Source organism: Nycticebus coucang, chromosome 5, assembly GCF_027406575.1.
Source record: "Nycticebus coucang isolate mNycCou1 chromosome 5, mNycCou1.pri, whole genome shotgun sequence".
In the NCBI taxonomy this organism is placed as follows: domain Eukaryota; kingdom Metazoa; phylum Chordata; class Mammalia; order Primates; family Lorisidae; genus Nycticebus; species Nycticebus coucang.
Genome location: NC_069784.1, coordinates 47,692,035 through 47,715,450, shown reverse-complemented (window position 1 = coordinate 47,715,450; position 23,416 = coordinate 47,692,035). Strand labels below are relative to the sequence as shown.

General features: G+C 44.4%; 1 protein-coding gene across 3 annotated transcripts in view; it reads right to left on the bottom strand.

Moving 5' to 3' along the window:
• The window catches only part of TTF2 (transcription termination factor 2), a 53,533-nt gene that overhangs the window by 8,257 nt on the left and 21,860 nt on the right, over nucleotides 1-23,416 (bottom strand). For 2 of the 3 annotated variants that reach the window (XM_053592203.1, XM_053592202.1), the window contains exons 9-22: nucleotides 21,480-21,561; nucleotides 18,949-19,068; nucleotides 16,161-16,311; nucleotides 14,560-14,665; nucleotides 12,164-12,345; nucleotides 11,291-11,444; nucleotides 10,956-11,047; nucleotides 10,068-10,150; nucleotides 9,441-9,571; nucleotides 8,464-8,634; nucleotides 5,982-6,040; nucleotides 4,554-4,704; nucleotides 3,736-3,818; nucleotides 1,635-1,709 (exon numbers count right to left, since the gene is read on the bottom strand). In XM_053592203.1, coding sequence (XP_053448178.1) covers nucleotides 1,635-1,709; nucleotides 3,736-3,818; nucleotides 4,554-4,704; nucleotides 5,982-6,040; nucleotides 8,464-8,634; nucleotides 9,441-9,571; nucleotides 10,068-10,150; nucleotides 10,956-11,047; nucleotides 11,291-11,444; nucleotides 12,164-12,345; nucleotides 14,560-14,665; nucleotides 16,161-16,311; nucleotides 18,949-19,068; nucleotides 21,480-21,561 — 1,640 coding nt within the window. Of the gene's footprint in view, nucleotides 1-1,634; nucleotides 1,710-3,735; nucleotides 3,819-4,553; nucleotides 4,705-5,981; nucleotides 6,041-8,463; nucleotides 8,635-9,440; nucleotides 9,572-10,067; nucleotides 10,151-10,955; nucleotides 11,048-11,290; nucleotides 11,445-12,163; nucleotides 12,346-14,559; nucleotides 14,666-16,160; nucleotides 16,312-18,948; nucleotides 19,069-21,479; nucleotides 21,562-23,416 lie in introns of those variants that run through there. The other variant, XR_008380235.1, reaches the window with a different exon arrangement.

Genomic DNA, 23,416 nt, shown 5'->3' with positions numbered 1-23,416 from the left:
CAACAATCCCATATATCAATGGGCAAGAGACATGAATAGAACTTTCTCTAATGATGACAGATGAATGGCTAACAAACACATGAAAAGATGTTCATCATCTCTATATATTAGAGAAATGCAAATCAAAACAACCCTGAGATATCATCTAACCCCAGTGAGAATGGCCCACATCTCAAAATCTCAAAACTGCAGATGCTGGTGTGGATGTGGAGAGAAGGGAACACTTTTACACCACTGGTGGGACTGCAAACTAGTACAACCTTTTTGGAAGGAAGTATGGAGTAACCTCAAAGCACTCAACGTAGACCTCCCATTTGATCCTGCAATCCCATTACTGGGCATCTACCCAGAAGGAAAAAAATCCTTTTATCATAAGGACACTTGCACTAGACTGTTTATTGCAGCTCAATTTACAATCGCCAAAATGTGGAAACAGCCTAAATGCCCACCAACCCAGGAATAGATTAACAAACTGTGGTATATGTATACCATGGAATACTATTCAGCCATTAAAAAAAATGGAGACTTTACATCCATTGTATTAACCTGGATGGAAGTGGAAGACATTATTCTTAGTAAAGCGTCACAAGAATGGAGAAGCACGAATCCTATGTACTCAATTTTGATATGAGGACAATTAATGACAATTATGGTTATGGGGGAAAAGCAGAAAGAGGGACGGAGGGAGGGGGGTGGGGCCTTAGTGTGTGTCTCACTTTATGTGGGCAAGACATGATTGCAAGAGGGACTTTACCTAACAATTGCAATCAGTGTAACCTGGCTTATTGTACCCTCAATGAATCCCCAACAATAAAAAAAAAAAAAAAAAAAAATTTTTTTTAAGAAAGGGAAATAAAGGGGGCACAACACAATCATAAGAGCGACTTTATCTAACAGATGCAATCAGCGTAACCTAATTCTTTGTGCCTTCCATGAATCCCCAAAAATAAAAAAAAATAAAGAATGGAAAAAAAAGGGAAATACAGAGAGAGCAGAGAAGAAAGCTAAAGACAGGGAAACTAACATAATCATTGTATGTGGCAAAGTTTGGAAGTCATCATGCCCCTGGACAAGAGCAGTTTCAGTGAAACAAGAGGGGGGGAAGGTTGCAGCTTGCCAAGGCTGAGGAGTGAGCGGGAGGCAACAAGTAAAGAAGGGGGGATCGCTAACTCTTCAGAAAACTTGGCCATGAAAAGGAAGAAGAAAGCAAGGGCCATGGCACGAGTGGATTACAGCAGTGAGGCAGGTTTTACTTTTTGTTTTTAAAGACAAGGGGGATCCCAAGTAGAAGAACATGCTGAAAAATCACTGGCTTGTGTCCTTCAAACTATCAATGTCTGAAACACGAAGACTGAGGAGACAAAGTCACAGCAGCACAGCTACCAGGATCTGGGGTTTTCTTTTGCTGTTTTATACCCAAGCTTGCTCCTCTTCTGCAGGGACCAAGTTCAAGCTTACCCCAAATTGCCTCAGTCTCTTTCCTGACTAGTCTGCCTGAGAGGACGCCTCAGAAGGATCATTAGTAAGGTGATCACCAGCTACTTCACATCCTAGTAAAACACTATTTATTAAGAAAGACTTTGAAGAAAGCAGAAGTTGGTAAGAGGTCCTGGGACTCGGGGACCTTTACTTACTTGTGTATAACAACATCTTTCTGCTGTCCTACTCGGTAAATTCGGTCACAGGCTTGATCTTCAAGTGACGGATTCCTGTTAGAAGACAGGTAAAGGTTAAAGGTCCTGACACTAGACCTGAGTTGGCAAACTACGGCCCAGGGGCCACATCTAGCACACAGACGGCTGTTGTATGGTTCTTGAGCTAAAAATAGTTGTTACATTTTTAAAGGGATTTAAGAAAACAAAGCAAAACAAAACACAGAATATGTGACAGAGAACCATGTAGCCTGTAAAGCCTAAAAGATTTACAGAGAAAGTCCTAGAAATGACCCGTGTCCTAGGCCACATTGGCTTCAGACAGGTGAGTGCCAGAATATCTTCTTACCTTCTAATGAGAAACTGGGCTCAGACTGCTAATTATGACCCTTAGCACCACCATCAGTTTATGACTGTAAGTGACTGAAAATAACGAAGGTGGAAACAACTCAAATCCAGTCTCTGGCTGGCGGGATGACCTTGGGCAAGTGGCCTAACCTCCACCCCTAGGCTTCAGTTGCTGCTGGGAAATGTGAGGGCTGCTCACGGGACTGAACAGCAACCTTTGTCATCTTTGCTATTCTGTGACCCAACTTCTTTATGAAGTTTTGTTACCAACTCCAAGTTAGTTTCTCATTTTACCTCCTTTTTTTTTTTGAGACAGTCTCACTCAGTCATCCCGGGTAGGGTACCCTGGAGTCATCGTAGCTCACAGCAACCTCAACTCTTGAGGAGAGAGTTTGCCTCAGCAAACTCTGCCTCTGCCTCAGCCTCCTGAGTTGCTGGGATTATAAACGCCCGCTCAAGGCCCAGCTAGTTTTTCTATTGTTAGTAGTGATGGGGTCTCACTTTGCTCAGCCTGGTCTGGAATGCCTGAGTGCAGGCGATTCACCCACCTCAGCCTCCCAGAAGTTTCTCATTTTACTTCTTTAAAACCTTGAATAACATTTCTTCATCTCAGAAAAAAAACATAATTCCCAGTATGCTTTCCTCAAGCATGTGTGTAGAGGAGTCCCAAGGAGACCCGAACACATTCTCCCGGAAGACGGTAACAGGCGACGTGTGGGCACCACCCGGGTGGCCGGAAAGGTGATACCAGTGACTTCCAACCAAGGTGCCACGAAAAATCTTTAAAGATCGTTAATTAAATTATTTTCAAAAGAAGTTCAAAGCACAGTAAGTATATTCTTTTTTCACTTTTTCTTTTGATCAACATAATTTAAATGTGCCGTGAGATAAAAAAGTTGAAAAACATCGATTTAGACAAATGATGAGCCCTGGCAACAGAGCCCGGCACAGCAATCCTTTACTGGCATGACAGTAAAGAAACAGGTACAAATTGTGAAACTTTTCGTAAGCAACACCCTAGCTCATTTATCTTGTGTCAGGGAGGATGTGGTTGTGTTCCTGATACTAACACTCCAGGCAGCAAATCCAAGGGCTATGTATGAAGAGTATTTCTTAGCTGGGCGTTGTGGCAGGCACCTGTAGTCCCAGCTTCTTGGGAGACTGAGGCAAAAGAATCGCTTAAGCCCAAGTGTTGGAGGTTGCTGTGAGCTATGGCACCACAGCACTCTATCAAGGGCGATACAGTGAGACTCTGTCCCAAAAAAAAAAAAGAAAAGAAAAAGAGTATTTCTAACACAACTGGAATGTTCCTTTGCCTTTTCCTTTGAAGGAATGCTTCTCCCTCTTCTCCAAGGTTGAGATCTCCTTGGATCTTAACAAGTATGTCTAGAATACTATATTCTGGAGAAGAGGTAAAACTGAGCAGTGTTAGCTCTTAGCCGTGATCCAAAAAAACATGCTCCTTGTTTCCATGGAAACAGATGCTAGATTACCAATCAAGGGAATGAACTATTTTAAGTAATCATTTGAAGCCTCGCTTGCTCAGGAATTCAGAGGCATCAGCCGGCCCCACACCCTGTTTAGCTCTGCATCTACAGACATCTATGCACAGAGGCATCTCCCAAGACAAAGAGAGCAGGTTGGGCAGCGTCAGAAGTCAGTCCCGACTGCCCCTCTGGCCCACTCGCCTCCCTGCTGTGCTGCAAACAACTCAAGAAGAATCCAGAATCATTACCAGTGCATGTCCAGAAGAAAAAGATGGTTCCCTCCAGTCAGGTTTAGACCAACACCTCCAGCCAAGAGAGAGATTAGCATAACCTTCGAAAAGAAACACACTGTTAACTTTATACGGACGTGGTCTGGTAACGCACCTCCCCTGTGTCTCAGGATGAAGCACAAGATCGATACAGATAAGCAACACGTTCCTGTCAAATTTCCTTCTGTGGCTATAAATGCACTTTTTTGAAACATTAAATGTCATCTCCCATGTCTGATCTTTGAGGAAATTCTCACATCACATTTTTTTGCATAAGTCAACCTCAAAAAATTAATTGAATACTGGCTAAAATTTAGAAATACTGTAAGTTAGATGGCTGGGGGTGGTCAGCTCAGTAAACTGTCCATGAACTAGGTAGGCTATGTCCATGCCATCAGTCCCGGCCCCTCCACTGCTATGACCATTCTCCTGCCTATCATTCAATACCGCTTTCCAAATCCATACTCTATAATTAGATGCCTTTGTTCTTCCATTTCCTTCCACATTTCCTCGTATCAAAAATCCCATCTTTCTTTTAAGGCTTGCCTCCTCCACAAAGATTCTCCTGATCCTAACCAGCTCTGCTCTTAATCTCCTTTTAGTCATCATTATTTTATTTTCTTTAGAGCATTTGTGCACTTTGGTAAGTAGCCCGATATATGTCTAACAAATTATAAACACTTGGAAGGATCAAGGATGTGAGTATTTTTAAGTTAAGTTGCTATATTATAATTCCTTCTGTGTAACTCAGAATAGTTTGCTATTAATTATATGGCTATGACGTGACCATCTCACACCTGAGGTCTCGTGGAATGGTTAAATGCCTCTACCAAGTCCATTCTCTGTTTGGGGTTGACAGAACCATCGATGGTGGCATAGGTCAGTCCATGCTTCCTCAGGTGCAACGCTGCAACTTTCAGCATGCTGGTCCACTGAGAGACAATGACGCTGGAAAGAAGGAAAAAAATCCTAAAACACTGTAGATTATATAAACTCATCTGCAGGGATTTAATGCTCCTAACATTCTTTTTTTTTTTTAAGAGACAGAGTCTCATTTTATCGCCCTTGGTAGAATGCCATGGTGTCACAGCTCACAACAACCTCCAACTCCTGGGCTTAGGTGATTTTCTTGCCTCAGCCTCCTGAGTAACTGGGACTATAGGCATCCGCCACAACTCCTGGCTATGTTTTGTTGCAGTTAGGCAGGGGCTGGGGTGGAACCCACCCCCCTTGGTATACAGGGCCAGCACCCCACCCTACTGAGGCACAGGTGCCGCCACTCCTGCCATTCTTAAGATTAGTTATCAGCTATAGACTAGAAAAGGCCTTCTGGCTGGGCATGGTGGCTTGCTCTGTAACTTAAGCACTCTGGGAGGTCGAGGAGAGAGGATTGCTTGAGCTCAGGAGTTCAAGACCAGCCTGAGCAAGAGTGAGACCTCATCTCTACTAAAGATAAACAAAAAAAAAAATTAGCCAGGCATAGTCCCAGCTACTTCGAAGGCTAAGGCAGGAAGATTACTTGAGCCCAAGAGTTTGCGGTTGCCGTAAGCTGTGACACCATGGCACTTTCCCCAGAGTGACAGAGTAAGACTCTGTTTCACAAAAAGAAAAAGGAAAAGGCCTTTTGCTACCCAAGAGGTGCAGACATTTAGGTCATGTTATAAGGTTATAGTATTTCCAATTATTTCTATATCCATTCTACAACTTATTTAGGACTAAATAAAGTCAGAGAAAAGTGGCTAGCAGACTAAAAACAATGACCTTAGCCTTTCCTGTGTCAAGCACTGTGGGGGCCCAGGGCTCACCCAGAGACCTGTGGTCCTGCAGGAAAGGACACCACCCCACTCCTGGTGCCAGCCAGGCAACAAGCGGCTAGGCCACCCTGGCCCCCAGGCTACGCTTCAGAGTTTTTAAGTTTTAGGTTGCAGTATTTCAAGCAGAACAGTCCACCCCCTGCTGGAGCCCCCATCCGACTTTCCTGTCACTCCTTCGCTTTCCTTTCTACGCTTCTGCTCAGCCTACCTGGATCCTCTAGGGATATCCTCCTTCATCTGTACCACAAATATTTCAATCGGAAATCACAGGGAATTTGTGCTATAACCTCAGTACTTTCTGCTGAGCTTGACTCAAGGTCCTTGATACAAAAAGCTAAGACTCACGACTATCAGCAATATCACATTTTCTTGTTTAATGATGACCAATACTTGGATAATGAAGTAACACACCTCTTTTGGGATCCTAAATTTCTTTGGATTGCCTCCAGTTCTGCCAACAGAGATGATATCTGGGAAAAGGAGACATGAACACTGTAGGCTTAAGCAATTCATTGCTCCCTCTTCCCTCACCTGAAATCCCAAGGCAGCCTCAGGGACGGCTTCTACATGCTGGGCTCAGCCCTCTCTGCTTCATTCTCCTCTGCAGCCAGAAGGCAATTTCTTAAATACACGTTTGTCATTCCCCCGCTTCCCTGCTGAAGCTGATGAAGGGCAAACTCCTCCAAATGACCTGCTGGATCCTTGCTGTTCTGGCCTCTGCTTATCTATTATTATTATTTTTTTTTTTTAAGGCAGGGTTTTGCTCTGTTGCCCAGGTTAGAGCACAGTGGCATCATCACAGCTCAAAGAAACCTCAAACTCCTAAGCTCAAGTGATCCTCCTGCCTCGGCCTCCCTTAGCTGGAATGAGAGCCATGCACCACCATACCTCTCTCATTTGTCTGTTCTGTTCCCTTTGCCTACGGCGCCCTTCCATGTCAGTTTAATGTCACATCTTCTCGGAGGGAGGTCTTCCCCAGCCCTCAAAGTATGATGTAGATGCCCACTGCTTATGTACTCCTATGGAACCTTGTGTTTCTATTATAGTGGTCCTTACTACACGATGTATTAATTACTTATAAAGGACTGGAGATTCTCCGAGGACGCAAAGGCAGCAGAAGTCTGGCTCATTTCTATACTCACAGGCCCCAGGACACTGCTGGGACAGAGAGGGTACAATCCCAACATTTGCAGAAGGAGAAAGTGAGACCACAGCACAGAGGCTTTATGGCCTGCTCCAGATGTCAGCGAGGAAGAGGACATCTCCCGACTGTGGCACTTAAAGCTTCCAAAAAGCTCTCTGAGTCTTTACCAAAAAGCCTTTAGAGTGCCTGAGTCCATGCAGGGGCAGTCAGTGTGAACACGTGGGCCATGGCTTTGGGGTGTCTTTCACTGGGCTGGTTCTTCCTAACTGCTACTGAGAAAGACCATCTGAAAGTCTCCACGGGCCCTAGAGGTCATCCCAGAGTAGAGGAGGGAGACAGCTGGACTACAAGTCAACCAGGAGATGAACACACAGCACCGCTTGCTGTCACCACCCTGGAACTTAGGTTCCTAGCCAGTGAAAAGGAGGCCTGGAGCCAGAGAATCCTGAGGGGCCCCGAGCCCCTACATGCTAGGCTGTGGTTGCAGTGTAACTGCAGAGCTCCACCATGTGAGGCTGCTTTCCAGTCTCAACAGACATTCTGACACTGGGGCAGAAGTGAGGCACAGGACTGCAAAAAACAGGTCCGTTTGCACTTTGCCAACAATAGAACAGAGACACTGAAGTGTCTGGTGTCTGAGCAACTTGACACTGTGGAAGGCGCTTTGATTCCCACATGAAAAAGCTGGCAATGGATGTTCAGAGAAAACCTGTAGGAGGCTAAGTGCATGGTCCGTACGCTGAGGTCAATGGAGTGAGAAGATCCCTCTCTACAGGAAACAACCTTAAGTAGTTGGAACCTGTACTAATGGTGTACACGAAGAAGCCTGGGGAATAAATGTCACCCGAGTAGGAGACAGGAACACGAATTACTAGGGATATGGTAAGTTTCAACCCAATGGCTAACTCTGAAGGTGCTGGAGCTTGAACGTCAGCCCACAGGGTGCTCTTACGTTTCCCTCAGCCATTAGTGGTGAAGACCCAGGTAAATGTTTTAAACATTTAATTAAAAGGCATTATTTCTTTTCTCAAATCATGCCATTCCATGGCATGCATTCCATGCCATGTAATTAGGAATGTGGTAGGAACCACATTCCTAACTACATTTTTTTTTTTGAAAAAGCCTTTACAGACAGAGGGGGAGCCCAGGCATGGCAGCTTATGGTGGTAACGAAGAGAGAACAAACCCCACATCCCAGAGCACATTCCAAGCCAGAGAAGGGCGGGGCTCAAGTTACAGCACAGCTTGGCCTTCCCCTGGGTAAACTCTTCAGCATAGGAAGTGCTGATGAAAACAGAACAGGATGACTAACAAAGACAGGAGGCCGTGCAGGAAACAGAGGCAAACCTTTCAGCAAGTCACGGCAAGTGGCGCTCATGCCTGTCCCTCAGGCTCTTGAGTGAGGCCTCTGCTATTTCCAAGCTTCCCCAAAACAAACTGCTCACTCACTTAGGCCCCATCCCTAGCACTAACCTGGCAGGCTCATTCACCAGGAGGCCATGACAGAAAACCTGCCTTGACCTGGAGCTGTCTCAAGTCACTTTCTGAAAGCCCACTACATAATAAGGCTTTAGTGACATAGGTAGGATGAGGCTTTGAGATCAGAAAGAGGATCTGCTGTTGGGCGATGATCTGATGACGCTGCCTCTGCCATCAAGTGGCTGGACCCACTGGGGCAAGTGAGGCGCTCTCACACAGGGAACTGTGTGAGGATCAGTCTCTCCGTCAGAACAGAGGTGACAAAAGTACCTTGGTGCTCTCTCGTGTGTCTTCAAAAAGCTCCATCTTGAAACGCGTGCCGTTAAGGAAGACGGTGGAAGATGGCTCGGAGTCATGGAGTTCCGACAAGGTCAAGGCACTGAGCTGCTCTTCCAGGGATAGCACGAGGCCCTCTCCCCGCAGTTCTGTTGGATCCAGGGCCTGAGCAGGATAAGAAAAGAGACAGGAGCAGCTGGGACTCCAAGCAGCACGCCTTATCACTCGCTGATGAGGTTCTGATTGTTTAACTCTTCACAGAACAAAATGTCTTGTAATTCATCATCAGTAAGTCCTCAGAGAAGCCATCAAAGTATGATCTTGCAAGTTTTGTACTAGATTGAACATAAACCAAATGATGGAAGCTTTTTTAAAGACTCACCAGACAGATTATATAGTCATTCTATTTTTCTCAGGGAGAATAATACAGTTAATTAAGCTATTGATAGTCAATATACATTATTCCAGCTCCTGAAAAGAACAGCACACTCCTCTTAATTCTAGATCTGCCTCTATCAGTGCAGTGCCTCTAACAGTGCAAAGGCAGCTGTTCAATTTGTTTAACTAACTGAGTTTTCCTAACTAGATTGAACAGCCCTGATACTTGTAAAGGCAGAAAAGAAAACACCGATAAATAAATTAGCTTTATGACATTCTAAAATGCCAAAGCATTCATAAATGGTTTCTTGATTTTAACAAAATGTTATTTTCCATTCTAAATCAACGTTTATCTAAAATGAAACAGACAACAGAAATACACTGTTCTCAATGTTATGGGAATCATAATGATTAATGTAAAATAAAGTAAAACAAACAAGTCCCCTTTTCTCTGCCTCACCGAAAAACAAAACCAAAAAACCTCAAAACATATTTCCTTTGATGTAGCAGACTAGATCCCAGTTGCAGGAAACAGAAGTGGACTTCCTTGGGGGCCCTGGGCATTCCAGGATACCATGTACAGGCTTGCTTACCGACTTCAGTAAAGAAAGATGACAGCAGCACTGGCGGAGTCTCAGCAGCTGGGACAGGATGTGGGCGGTGCTGGACCTCTGCATGTCTGCTGCTGCAGGCCCAGGTCCCGTGGACTCAAACTCCTGTGCCACTTCCAGGAGGGAAGACAGACCACGGGAAATAGCATGGGATTTAAAACCGAGAAATGGGTAAACGGTCTGTGAAGCTAGTGAATGATGCCCCATGATCATATCAATGTACACAGCTATGATTCAATAAAAAATAAAAAAATAAAAAAATAAACATCTACACAATAAATAAAACTATTTTTTACAATAAAAAAAAAAAAACAAGAAATGCAAAGAATCGGGAACTAAATTCAGCTACTTTAAACTTGTTTGATTTGAGCTTCAATTTTATCATTACAACTCATTTTTATACCAATTAAGCCAAAGCTATCTGCATCTTGATGAAGCAGATTTGAATATATTGCAGAAATATAATATATTTCGCCTTGGTTTCAGGTTCTTAGCGCACGTAACGTCTCTGATTCCAAGGATTCATAACCTCCTGTTTCTGTGTTGTCCTGAACCTGAATCCATTTCTGTTAGTCATGTGTATGTCTGAATGTCCCATGGCTTACTTACCTCTACTGAATGGATTATCAGGGCTCCTTCCAGATTGGTTGCCATTACTTTCATGTCTTTTTAGATAGGATTGCAGAGCTGACCTGCCTCAGATGAAAAAAGAAAATGCATGTATAGTGGTCACTAGGAACAAAAGGTTTACACCGGTCACTGCTTCACTGCACCTGCACTGGGCTCTTGGCAAATTACAGATGTGAACTTGTTTCATGAGGCCAAGTTCACAGCAAGGGCTGGCCAAAGGCAATGGAAAAGAAATAATTATTTTCTGCTGGGGAGGCTGAGGCAAGAGAATCGCGTAAGCCCAGGAGTTAGAGGTTGCTGTGAGCCGTGTGACGCCACGGCACTCTACCCGAGGGCGGTACAGTGAGACTCTGTCTCTACAAAAAAAAAAAAAAAAAAAAAAGAAATAATTATTTTACTTCTAAAATCATTTTTTTGAAATAAGCTAATCAACATAAGGTCTAAAACAAGAGAAAAACATATTTATAATGGAAATGAGAGGTAACAGACAAGAGAGAATAAACCTGGAATTCAGGGAAGGAGAAGAGTTCAAGAAAAAGCACAAAGAACAGACAACATGAAAGATTACAAAGCAGTTCTTTTTTAAAAAATTCCAGATGTTGGATGACAGGTCAAATATCAAAGAGATGTAATTTTCTAACACAGCCCCATGAGAACCACAGATTCGGTATTCAGTGACCACACCCCCAACCACTTCTACATAAGGAAGAAGGGTGGAGAAAGGGAGATTTAAAAAAGGAATTTAGAAATCCAACTCATCAATTATACCACAGATACAGTTTCTGGAAATCTGAGCCTCAGCTCACTCACTCCTACACAAAGGGAGGACTGAACAATACAGGCAAGGAGCCTCTTCACTGCACACACCTTGATCTTGCAAAAAAGACGTTGTAAACAGTCTCTTCATCTTCCGAAAGCTTTAAATGATGTAACTGAAATTTACGTTGGGGCAGTATCACCTGGAAGAATAAAAGAAAAAAAGAAGCTGAAATGAAGCTATGTATGTACGAATTAACTGGATATTACAGTGTGGGAAGGCAGCCTCTGCCCTTTCCTAACAACAGGACCGCACCAACACACAGCCAAATGGACTGCTCCCGGGGCTCCTTCTGAAGCAGGGCAGGTGGCTATTCAACCCAAGACAAGGACAAGGTCATCCTCCTTCCCTAGCCTCCCCCAGAGACAGGTACAAAAGTGATTACCAAAGGTTTACCGGTAGAGTCCAGCTGGTCTTTTGTTCTCCTCAGCAAAAGGCTCTTGGTCAAAATACTTAACCGTTCTCCACCTTTCTTTGAACCATTGTCAACCTGGCTCCTCCACAGATTGAACTCATCAAATGGAGAACAACGGAGAAATCTTTTATGTAGAGGAGGAAGGGCCAGGGAGGGAAGAAGGATGAGAGGATGGAGTAAAGGTTCAAAGTAAGAGATAAGATGAAAAACAAATCAGATTTGCTGTTACATCTGTCATCCAATCATCCTTAAAAGTAAATTTCATAACAAAGCTCTGCTAGAAAGATCAAAAGGATCCAAGTCAATAACGAAAACCACATTATAAAAATGTGATTTTTTTTCCCATGAACAATCCATTGTCAGAACAGGACATTAAAACCAATAGCTGGAAATTATTCCTAAAGCTTCGAAGGCTAGCAAAAAAAATCCCACATCCCCTCAGGGCTGACTTGAATAAAAGGACGATGTACTTTAAAATCACCATTCTTTTCTGTTTGCTTCAAATAAATTGTAGTCCTGACCTTAGGTCATATGTTTTAAAGCAGAAGTAGCTGAAAACATTCATTGGACTGAAGAAAGATGACTTTTGCTTCCTTTAATTCAATCTGTCCTGTATTTTTGCATATACAGAAGCTAAATGTAATCAAAATCCTATATCAGCTAGTCAATCAACAGATATTTTCTCATAAATATTCATTCTTCTGTCCTTTAAAGGGTGACAGGCTTGCCATCTGCTACATGAGATAATCTGGCACACCTTGGTGCTTTATCTTGAGACATGAAATAATGATGAAGGGTTACAGGCAGGGCTCACATTTACATAATTCTAAAGAAGTTACTCACTTCAGCAGTGAATACATATCCAACAAGTTGTTTTGAATGGGGGTTCCAGTGACAGCCCAACGGGCATGGGCTCGTAGCCTGCACACCGCCAGGGACGTCTGCACTCGGGGGTTCTTAACGTTGTGAGCTTCATCCAGTATGATTCGAGCCCAGACTATTCGAAGCAAAGGTGTTGAGACACCCTGAAAGAAACACAAGTGAAATCCAACAGCGAGGGAGATGGACATGTCCTCAAAGAGATAACAGAAAATAACCAGGTATTAAAGATCTGCTTTTACCACCACAAAGAATTTGCTTAGATCAGGAATAATAAGAGTTAAGAAACTATTCAGCTGGTTCAAATAAACGAGTTACCTGAGGGTCTCAGGCCTAGAGCTTAAAATGCCTAAGAGTAAAGTATTTTCTTTCTCATGTGAGTTTTCATTTATTCTTCCAACCTACATTTAAGCAATAGCTATAGGCCAGGACTATGGGTATTGAGCTTGCAAATTCACTCACTCAATAAAATATTGACAACAGGCAGGGTGCGGTGGCTCATGTCTATAACCCTAGCATTCTGGGTGGCAGAGGTGGATGGACTGCTTAAGCTCAGCAGTTCAAGACCAGCCTGAGCAAGACTGAGACCCATCTTTATTAAAACAAAACCAAGGGTGGCGCCTGTGGCTCAGTCGGTAAGGCACCGGCCCCATATACCAAGGGTGGCGGGTTCAAACCCGGCCCCGGCCAAACTGCAACCAAAAAATAGCCGGGCATTGTGGCGGGTGCCTGTAGTCCCAGCTACTCGGGAGGCTGAGGCAAGAGAATCGCTTAAGCCCAGGAGTTGGAGGTTGCTGTGAGCTGTGTGAGGCCACGGCGCTCTACCAAGGGCCATAAAGTGAGACTCTGTCTCTACAAAAAAAAAAAAAACAAAACCAAAAACAAACAAACAAAAAAACTAGCCAGGAGTGGAGGCGGCTGTGTATAGTCCCAGCTACTTGGGAGGCTGAGGCAAGAGGTCACTTGTGCCCAAGAGTTTGAGGCTGCTATATGACGGCACAACACTCTACACAGGGTTACAAAATGAGACTGTGTTTCAAAAAAAAATACTGACTACATTTTACTATATTTGCTAAAATTTACTAAAAGCCTACTTTTAGATGTAAGATACTAAGCCAAACATGAAAAATAATTTCTACCCTCAAAAGCTCAAAATCTAGCAGGGGAGAAAAATAAGTACAAAGATAATTACAACCCAATGAATATATAGTAAGTCCCACTGGAGGACTCAATATGTCAAGTGGGAATCTGCCTGGTCGTGTTCCCTGCTGGATCCCAGATCTTGAAATAGCACCTGACCTACAACAGATACTTAAAATTTGCTGAATAAACACAGCGCTACAACGTAAGTACAAGGTGCTCACAGAAACAAACATCCAAACAGGGGAAGATGGGAAAGGAGTGGTCCAGAAAGCATCCCCGAAGAAGGTAAAAAATCAGTAACCTGGGAAAAGAAGGAGAGGCAAAGCATTTCATTCAGAGGGAGAACAAAGGCTCACGGTGTGACGAGTCGGCAGGGAAATACAGAGCCCTTTGTATGCTGAGTGGGAGGTGCTGCTGGGAGGGGCAGTGTGGAGGAGGGATGAGGGTAGGGGCAGATCATAAGGTATCTGACGAGTTATATAAAGGGATTTGGAGTTTTCCAAAAGCAATGGTGAACCACTGAGGAATCTGGAAAAGTTCATTGTCTCTATGAAGTCAGAGTTGGTCGTGCTGGAGATGTGTTCTAAGAGATCTCTCCACATAAAGCAATCTGTGAAGACCCTATTGTACTGAAAAGGAAAACATGTCCAAAAGTTGAGCTCTTAGAATGCTAGTTATGCAATAACCATGTGACTGAGACTACTCTGGAGCTACCAGCAACCCTCAGGTTTTCCTTGTGGTTCTCATTTAGCCTCTGGCCCATTTGTAGTCCTTTCATTTGCAACCCTTTTTTCCTGAGAGGTAGAGGTAAGGCAGGGAATGATGGCTTAATACCAAAATACCAGTGTTAGACTACCAGTCTATGCAATAAATTAAAAAATCAGAGTATACACCAAATTCTCTACAATAAATACCACGAGGGAGGCTCTCCCATATTCAGGTGATTATTACCACAATTGCATTGTAGTTATCTTTAGTTGTGAAACACATCTGAATACTGTGCCAAATATCAACTTTTATCACTGAGGCAGTTGCCTAGGATAAAGGCAATGGGATAGAGGGAAATAACTAATCTTTTCCACAGGTGGCAAATTTAGAGCATTGCTGACCTCACAGGAAGAAGCCTTTGCTATTTCTGAGGCTATAAAAGGCTATAAAAGACCCGTCAAATGATGTGCGGGTCCAACCTCACTGCCCCGGCCACCCTCCAGCCTCACCTCCACACTGAGGTTTGCACCCGGGAGCTCTCCCTCTTTGTTCTTTGTGGGAATCTCCTTGGCCACAAGGCTGTAGGTAGTGACCACAATGTCGTATGTAGAGAGGCTGCAAAGATACAACACAGCAATCAGTAAGGAGAGAGGCTGCAAAGATACAACACAGGGCAATCAGTAAGGATCCCTCTACGGACTGTGATGATGAGAGAGCACGGGTTGACCTCCCTACAAAACCGCCTATGACAGGAACGACAGAGTCATGACTTTCTGTCCCTAAGACACACACACGTTTGCTAGAATGGGAAGCCTCCCTCTTCCCATCCAATGAATCAGAAAGGAAAATCTCAGGTTTGATATGATCTGGCCAGAACAGAAAGTAGGACAGAGCTGGGAATTAACATTTAGTAATGAATTCAGATGGATGACACCAAAGTCCCAGAGAAGAAAGAAACCCTCAAAGCATCTTACACAAGTGATGCTTTCTGCCCACCGCTCTATAATGGATTTGTGGAAACCCGTTGATCTAGCTTTGACATTGGATATAAACATACATGCTGTAAGGTTATAGTTCACCTTGCTTACACCCTTTTCTCGTAAAGATTCTCAACGAAAAGCACAAATCTTCTTCCAATGAAGCTTACTATTGTTCATCTGAGACAACTTCAATAAAAACTTTTGAAAAAAATGTTATGGCCAATTCAGAGAGGCAGCAGGGTCTACCAGATACCTGAGCATCACACAAACTGTGATTGACAGTGATCTTGGTAGGTCATCTAGTACATTCTGAGTACCAAACAAATTGTCCTCAATGTGTAAATCAAATGAGATCCAACTTACTGCTAAATAAAAGTTTAAAACAAAAGCAAGCAACCAGTGGTATCCTATGCCAGGGAAGGCCTGCAGGCCTGGCACTGCCACCACGATTACTGGTGTCAAGAGTGAGCACGTCGTAAGACTGAGAGTCACCAATCTGGCAACTTATTCCCGAAAGACTGCTGGCTTGTTCTTCAGGGGATAAAATATCCAATGTCAGAGGCCAGGTGTTTTCTTTCCTCCTTTCTGATCATCCTCCTTCAGGAATTTATAGTTAAGTCTAATCATCCTAAACTTTTAAATCTAAAATGGCTTAGATGGGTCATATATTAAAAATGCAGCCATCAAAGTATAATCAGCCATAGCAGCCAACATTTGCACCGTTGGTATATCCAGACGCTCTGTGAGACGGGGCTGGGCTCACACACACTAACAGAAGAACATGACCCTGAAACCGGAACTGGGGCAACCAGGAGAGGCTTGTGACAGGTCCCCTTTCACGGGGTAATGTGGCCACCACTTGGCAGCTAACTCAGGTCTCTCGGGCCTCCTCACGGGACAGTTTTTGTTGGGGACGGTGACTAGGACATAGCAAAAGACACGACTTATCTCAAGATGTATGTCGTAGTACAGGGCAAAGGCTGTTAGCTGAAGGGAGTGAAAACCTGCCTTTGGGCTTCAGAAATATCATTAGTTCCAACTAAGTGAAATCTCAGTGGAGGCAGGAAAGGTCAACAGCGCCCCTCCAGCCCAGATGTCAGCCGCCTGCGACTGCATGTTCCTGCACTCACACTTTTGCACGGTGATCCCGGTTTGGCCCATGATACAGACAGACTCTTAATTTGTTGCTGTTCACACGTTTCTCGACCTCATTTTTCCAGTGGTGGATCAGGGAAGCAGGACAGATGATTAGTGTTCCATGGGAAGTGAAGTCAGCAGAGTCTTGAGAGGGGACATCAACAGTTACATTCAGTAAGTAGCATTACCCCTTTCTCTCACCTGACTTTGCCCAGCAATCAATATTTATAACTGCTTCTCTTGTTTCCACACAGAGCCTCTGGTGAAACAGGAAATGGGAGAGATGGTCTTTTAAACCAGAACACTTAATTATTTATTTTCTCCTATGTGAGGCTAAAAAGGAAGAGGAAAGGGGCGGTCTGTGATCTCAGTCCAATGCACATTCACGGGTGGCCAGAGGCAGAAGCTGGATCCTTTTCTAACTCCTCCGGGTCAGTTCATTAGGGAAAAGTACTGAAGCTCGTACTGTAGACCCTCTGTACGGTGACCACCCGGGCAGGGGACTACAACAAACAGGTCAACATACAGAGGTGGTCGACATCAGGAACTAGGCCTGCTGGCCTGCCGCGTACAAGGGGTGTATGTCCCGTCTGTGAAAACCACGACAGCTTAAGGAGGTGGTCAGTATAGGGAGGGGGTCAACATGGGGTGGCAGTCAACTATGGAGGTTCTAGATAACTTTTTTTCCTGAAAAGCATAACTTGGTGCATTTTCATATTAAAAGTGCACAACTCTTTTTCTAAGATAAGCAAACATTACTTTGGAACCAATAAGGGATGGAGTATTTACATCATCACCCCGCATCTCCATGTGTGCATGTCCTACGCCACACAGGCGGCTACTCCACATGGCTGCTGCCCCGCACAGCCTCTCCTCTACACAGCCCCTAATCCCCACTACTGCTACTCCACACAGCCCCTATTCCACATGGCTGCTACCCTACACAGCCCTTCCTCCACACAGCTGCTACCACACACAGCCCTTCCTCCACACAGCTGCTACCACACACAGCCCTTCCTCCACACAGCTGCTACCACACACAGCCCCTACTCCCCACTACTGCTACTCCACACAGCCCCTATTCCACACGGCTGCTACCCTACACAGCCCTTCCTCCACACAGCTGCTACCACACACAGCCCTTCCTCCACACAGCTGCTACCACACACAGCCCCTACTCCCCACTACTGCTACTCCACACAGCCCCTATTCCACACGGCTGCTACCCTACACAGCCCTTCCTCCACACAGCTGCTACCACACACAGCCCTTCCTCCACACAGCTGCTACCACACACAGCCCTTCCTCCACACAGCTGCTACCACACACAGCCCCTACTCCCCACTGCCCCTATTCCATACGGCTGCTACCCCACACAGCCCCTCCTCCATATAACTCCTACCCCACACAGCCCTTCCTCCACACAGCCTCTACTCCCCACTACTGCTACTCCACACAGCCTCTACTCCACATGGCTGCTACTCCATATAGTTCCTACCCCACATGGCCCCTACTCCACACTGCGCTATTCCACACAGCCCCTGCTCAACTTGGCTATTACCACACACAGCCCCTACTCCCCACTGCTGCTACTCCACACAGTGCTACTCCACACTGCCGCTACTCCCCACTACTGCTACTCCAACAGCTCCTACTCCACACAGCCCCTATTCCCCATTACTGCTACCCCACATAGCTCCTACTCCACATGGCTGCTACTCCACACAGTTTCTACTCCACACTGCGCTACTCCACATGGCTGTTACTCCACCCATGCTGCCCCACACTGCTACTGTGCTGTGACTCTATAAGTGAGGCGGGATCCAGCTGTAGCAGTGCTCAGTAGAAGGCGTGAATACAGACAGCCACAGATTTTTGATTTATCCAACCAGCTGAGGGCTGTACTTGAACACATGGCAACTTACATGCAGTGTTATCTACACATAAGATCTAAGACTCTTAGGTACTTGTAAAGTTATTACATTTTATATTTTTACTTGATTTTTTATAAAGAGATGGCATCATACTGTCTCCCCCAAGCTGGCCTCAACAATCCTCCTGCCTCAGCCTCCCAAGAAGATGCTTCTACAGGTGTGCAACACTGCCCTCAGCTAACGTGATTACATTTCAAAGACACGGGCTGAGATAAGACAGAAACGGTCTATGACTTGGAAATTTCTAGAATTTCAGAAACATTAAAAACAGTTTTCACTTATGGTAGCTAAAATATGCATTTGTGACATATTTTCTTTAAAATATATAAATTATAATTAACTTGGATCTAATCTGTGGTTATAGTCTCAACATTAACAAAAATAACTATTATGCTTAAACTAGGTCTTCTAGTGTCTTAGCTTTCTCCATAAAATTTTTCCTAATCACAGATCAAGCTAACTTTATAAAAAAAGAGAAAAAATGATTACATATAATCAGAATACTCAGCATCACTAATGATAAGACAAGCAAGTAATCTATCTAATAGTGGTTTCCCAGGAGATCAATTAAATGTGAACAAAGATATCCCTTTGTAGCTTAAAACTTTCTCCTCTCAAATGGCTCAAATGATGTAGCAAATGGCAGGCCACTAAACCCTTCTGCTACCACAATGATTTTTAGCCAGGGTGCTGTGAGAGGATCTTAGGTAGGCCACAAAGTGCAGTAAACATATTTTTTTTTACTTTTTTTTTTGATCAACATAATGTATGTCGTGTGTGCCATGGAAGTTTAACTATAAGCTCAAGTGCGCCATGAAATAAAACAGATTGATGAACACTGGTCTACCGTCTTTGGAAAGCCACGTCAAAGCTGCGTTTTCATCCTTTTTTTTGTCTTTCTCTTGATTCTTCTGTGTCAGTATGAGTGCAATCATTGTCAGGGTTTTCCCTAAGCCCATATCATCCGCTGGGAAAATAAAAGCAAAATGAAGAGAGCTAATTACTTAGGGCAAAGAATCAACCCAACTTTAAGGGAAGAAACTACTGCAGACATTTACCTCTTGTTCTGATTACCACTGTCACTGCTCTTCTAGTCACTGTTTTTTTTTTTTTTTTTTGAGCCAGAGTCTTACTTTGCTGTCTGGGCCAGAGTGCACTGATGTCGCCATAGCTCAAATGATCCTCCTGCCTCAGTTTTCCAAGTAGCTAGAACTACAGGTGCCCACCATCACACCCAACTAATTTTTCTTAATTTTTTTTTTTTGAGACAGAGCCTCAAGCTGTCACCCTGGGTAGAGTGCTGTGGCATCACAGCTCACGGCATCCTCCAACTCCTGGGCTTAAGCAATTCTCCTGCCTCAGCCTCCCTAGTAGCTGGGACTATAGGCACCCACCACAACGCCCAGCTATTTTTTGGTTGCAGCTGTCATTGCTGTTTGGTGGGCCTGGGCTGGATTTGAACCCGCCAGCTCAGGTGTACGTGGCTGGCGCTTTAGCCACTTGAGCCACAGGCACCGAGCCAATTTTCCTCTTTTTTGTAGGGCCTCACTACATTGCTCAAGCTGCTCTTGAACTTTTGGCCTCAAGCAATCTTCTTGCCTTGGCCTCCCAAAGCACAAGGATTATAGGTGCAAGCTACTGTGCCCAGCCCCAGTCACTATTCTGGACCTACCTCAATGTTTTCTTCATCTTCTTGACTAAAATGAACCCTAGGTTCTTGCTATTTATTTTGAGACCTGAGTCAAAGACACTTGCTGCAATTCTTGTAAAATTTAAACTTGCAATTTGGACCTTATTCTGGCGTCTGTGTTCCACTGTTACCTGTCCAATGTGCTGACTGACATGTATTCCAGTTTGATGGTGCTACCTATTCTTTTTACGTGTTACCTACAAAAGCAAAAAACAAAAGTCCAGTAGTACTATTTACTTTACTGGTGCTATCACATTGCTAGAGTTAAAGGAGTTAACTCAGAACAGTCCTCCATTCCCTTAACTTACTCATCAAAGAAGGATATAAATCAACATCTCTTGGGCATTGTCACAGCATCAGTCACTGATTTTATCTGATTTATTACTCATACCCATAGAGCTCTATTATCCTCACTTCAACAGATAACAGCACTGAGAATCAGTCATTAGGCTACTACACTCATTCAAAGCAATCATTCTGACATAGCAAAACTGAAATACGATCTGATTCAAACTCTGGCTCTGCCACTGTGCAGAGCTCACAGGCCCTGCTATCCTTTCAAAGGCCTGCCGACAAGGATGCCCTTGGCTACCATCTGGGAATTCAGATTTAGCAGGGGTTCTCATCATTTCGGAACTGGTAAGAATGGCTCGCTCTGGCTAAACTGCTTGTTCAAACGATGTGGCTCATCCTTCGTACACCTGCTTTCCTTCTGCAAGTAGAGATCGGGCATCGCCTAAGCTAAAGCTGCCTATGTAAGCAGCCCAAGTAAAAACCTTGGGCAGTGAATCTCTAGAGAGCTTCCTTGGTTGGAAACATTGTGTAACTGTTGTCACAACTCACTGCTGGGAGAATTCAGAATGTCCCCAGGGGCTCTACTGGGAGAGGACTCCGGAAGCTTGAGCCTGGTTTCCCCAGGATTTTCTCCCATGTGTCTTTTCCTTTGTTGAACTGATCTATAACCTTTCACTCTAATAAATCATAGCCGTGAATCTGATGACACGCTTTGAGTCCTACCAACAAATCATTGAACCTGGATGTGGTCATGGTGACCCCCAATGATTTAGTCACTTATTCTGAAAGCTGCTTGGCAAGTCCCAGAGCTGAGAGGAAAACCTGCTTCCCCACCTTCTGCTGTAGCGAAGGCACTGGCAACACGACAGGGCTCTACACATCAGATGTACTCACAGAAGGCTTTCTCTCAAATGTAAGCACCTTTAGGAAAGAGACTCCCTTTTTAATCCTTCCTGCAGGAAGGGTGGGGACAGAGCACCTGACTTTGGGGTGGGGCACAGGTACTACCGGTGCTTGGTGGAGTAACAAAGCTACGATGCTTTTCATGGAACATTCAGTTTGTGACTTAGCTGTGGCCGTTATTCCTAGAAATTTGGCCTCCAGCCTGGCACTCCACATCTTTCAGAGATTCTGGGACCACCAAAGAATAAATTCCTCCTCTGCTTCATCACCAGAGCCACTGTCTGCAACCAACACCTCTGAGTCCACAGCTGTGTACTGTGGAGCAAGTTGCTTAACATTTGTCTCAGTTTCTTTCCCTGTGAAATGGGGAAATGCATTCTACTGCCTGCCTCACAAAGCTGTGGAGAGGACTGAATGAACCAATATGACACATTTAGGAAAGCGCCCAAGCATTCAACAGCTGTTGGCTCTCACTGTGACACCAAACTTACCCAGAATTCCTCCTCGCGGCTTCTGACTTTCCCGCCACAGTAACCACGCTAATGCCTGCTTCTGGTGCAGCAGCAAAGGGACCTGGCAACGGCGAGAACCAAAGGTGACGGGTAAATGCTTAGTGAGAGGCCATGCAGGCTCAACACGCTGCTCCTTTACCAAGTGATCTCAGTGTTCTAGGTGTCCTCACATCAACTGCTCATTTCACCTTGAAATTCTAATTCCATTCTCCCACCTAAGCCAAATTGTGTCCTGGTCTACCTGAGTTCATGTCTAATGTTCAGCATTTCTGTTAAGAAATTAGAGTCCCAGTCTATCTACTTGCAACCAAGACCTCTGACTGGTCACCCCACCTTCACCTAAGTGCTAGAATTACAGGTGTGAGCCATTCTGTTGGCTTTTCCTCATCCCTCTCTTCTCTACAGCCAACGTCCCATCCTCGTTGCTAGTCATAAATTTCAATAACCCTCTAACTGGAGAACCCCTTTTGGTCTTTTTATATTCTAGTTTATCTAAGACCCTATCAGAAAAACTAACTTTCATTAGCCATCCCTGCTCGAATGCTACCATGATTCCACACTATCTCCTGAGTATTCAAACCCAATTCTTCCCCAATGCCAGGCCACACAGAGAGTCCTCCTACTCAGCAACAACACCGGCCACTCCCAGCTCGGGGACAGAAGACACCCGATCATCATGTCAACGCCAAGCTCTGTATCTTCTCTCTGATTACCATTGCCTCTAGCTGAAGGGTTTGATTTCTATCCTCTGTGCCCTCTGAAGGATGCAGTTTCTTTCTTTTTTTTTTTTTTTTGCAGTTTTTTTTTGGCCGGGGCTAGGTTTGAACCCGCCACCTCTGGCATATGGGGCCGGCGCCCTACTCCTGAGCCACAGGCACCACCCTGAAGGCTGCAGTTTCTTTCAGATACAACATAGGAAGGCAACGTGTAAGTCCTGACCTGGAGTGATGTCTCCTTTACTTTGAATTCCTTTGGTACTTTGTATAGAGACTGGACTACATTACAAGGCACATTTATGTCTGCCTTGAAGTCACTTTCTAATTGTTTTATATATGTTGTATAAGCACTTGCCCTCCAATTAGTTATTTATTTTTATTTTTACTTTTTGAAGACAGTCTCAAGCTGTTGCCCTGGGTAGAATGCCGTGACATCATCATAGCTCACAACAGTCTCTAACTATTGGGTTCAAGAGATCCTCTTGCCTCTGTTTTTTCTATTTTTAGTAGAGACAGGATCTCGTTTCTTGCTCAGGTTGGTATCAACTCATGAGCTCAAGCAATTCACCTGCCTCAGACTCCCAGAGTGCTAGGATTACAGGGGTGAGCCACTGTGCCAGCCCCAATTAGTTCTTTAAAGCAACAAGTCTTTTGCATTCCTTTGGCATCTATAAACCAAATAAATGGATCCATTATTGCTAGAGAAATATATAACTTTAGGGAGGGAGGAGCAAGATGACAGCCAAGTAACAGCTTCCTTGCAACTGGGCACAGACTCATGTCCAGAGGCATGGCAACTTAAAGAGCAAGAGGAAGTGAAAGGAAAATTAGGGCAAGGAAACAGATAAAATAAATCACTCATGAGGAAGAACCAGCAGAAAACTCCTGGCAACATGAAGAACCAGTCCAGAGCAACCCCCCAAGGGACCGTGAGGTAGCTACTACAGAGGTTTCCACCTATAAAGAAATGTTAGAAATGACAGAAAGGGAATTTAGAATACACATGATAAAAACAATGAAGGAAACTGCTGATAAAGTGGAAAATAACCAAAAGGAAATCCAAAAACAGATCAAATAAGAGATGAACGATATGAGAATATAGAAAGGATATAGCAGAGCTGAAGGAACTGAAGCAGTCAATTAGGGAACTTAAAGATGCAATAGAAAGTATCAACAACAGATTAGACCATGCAGAAGAAA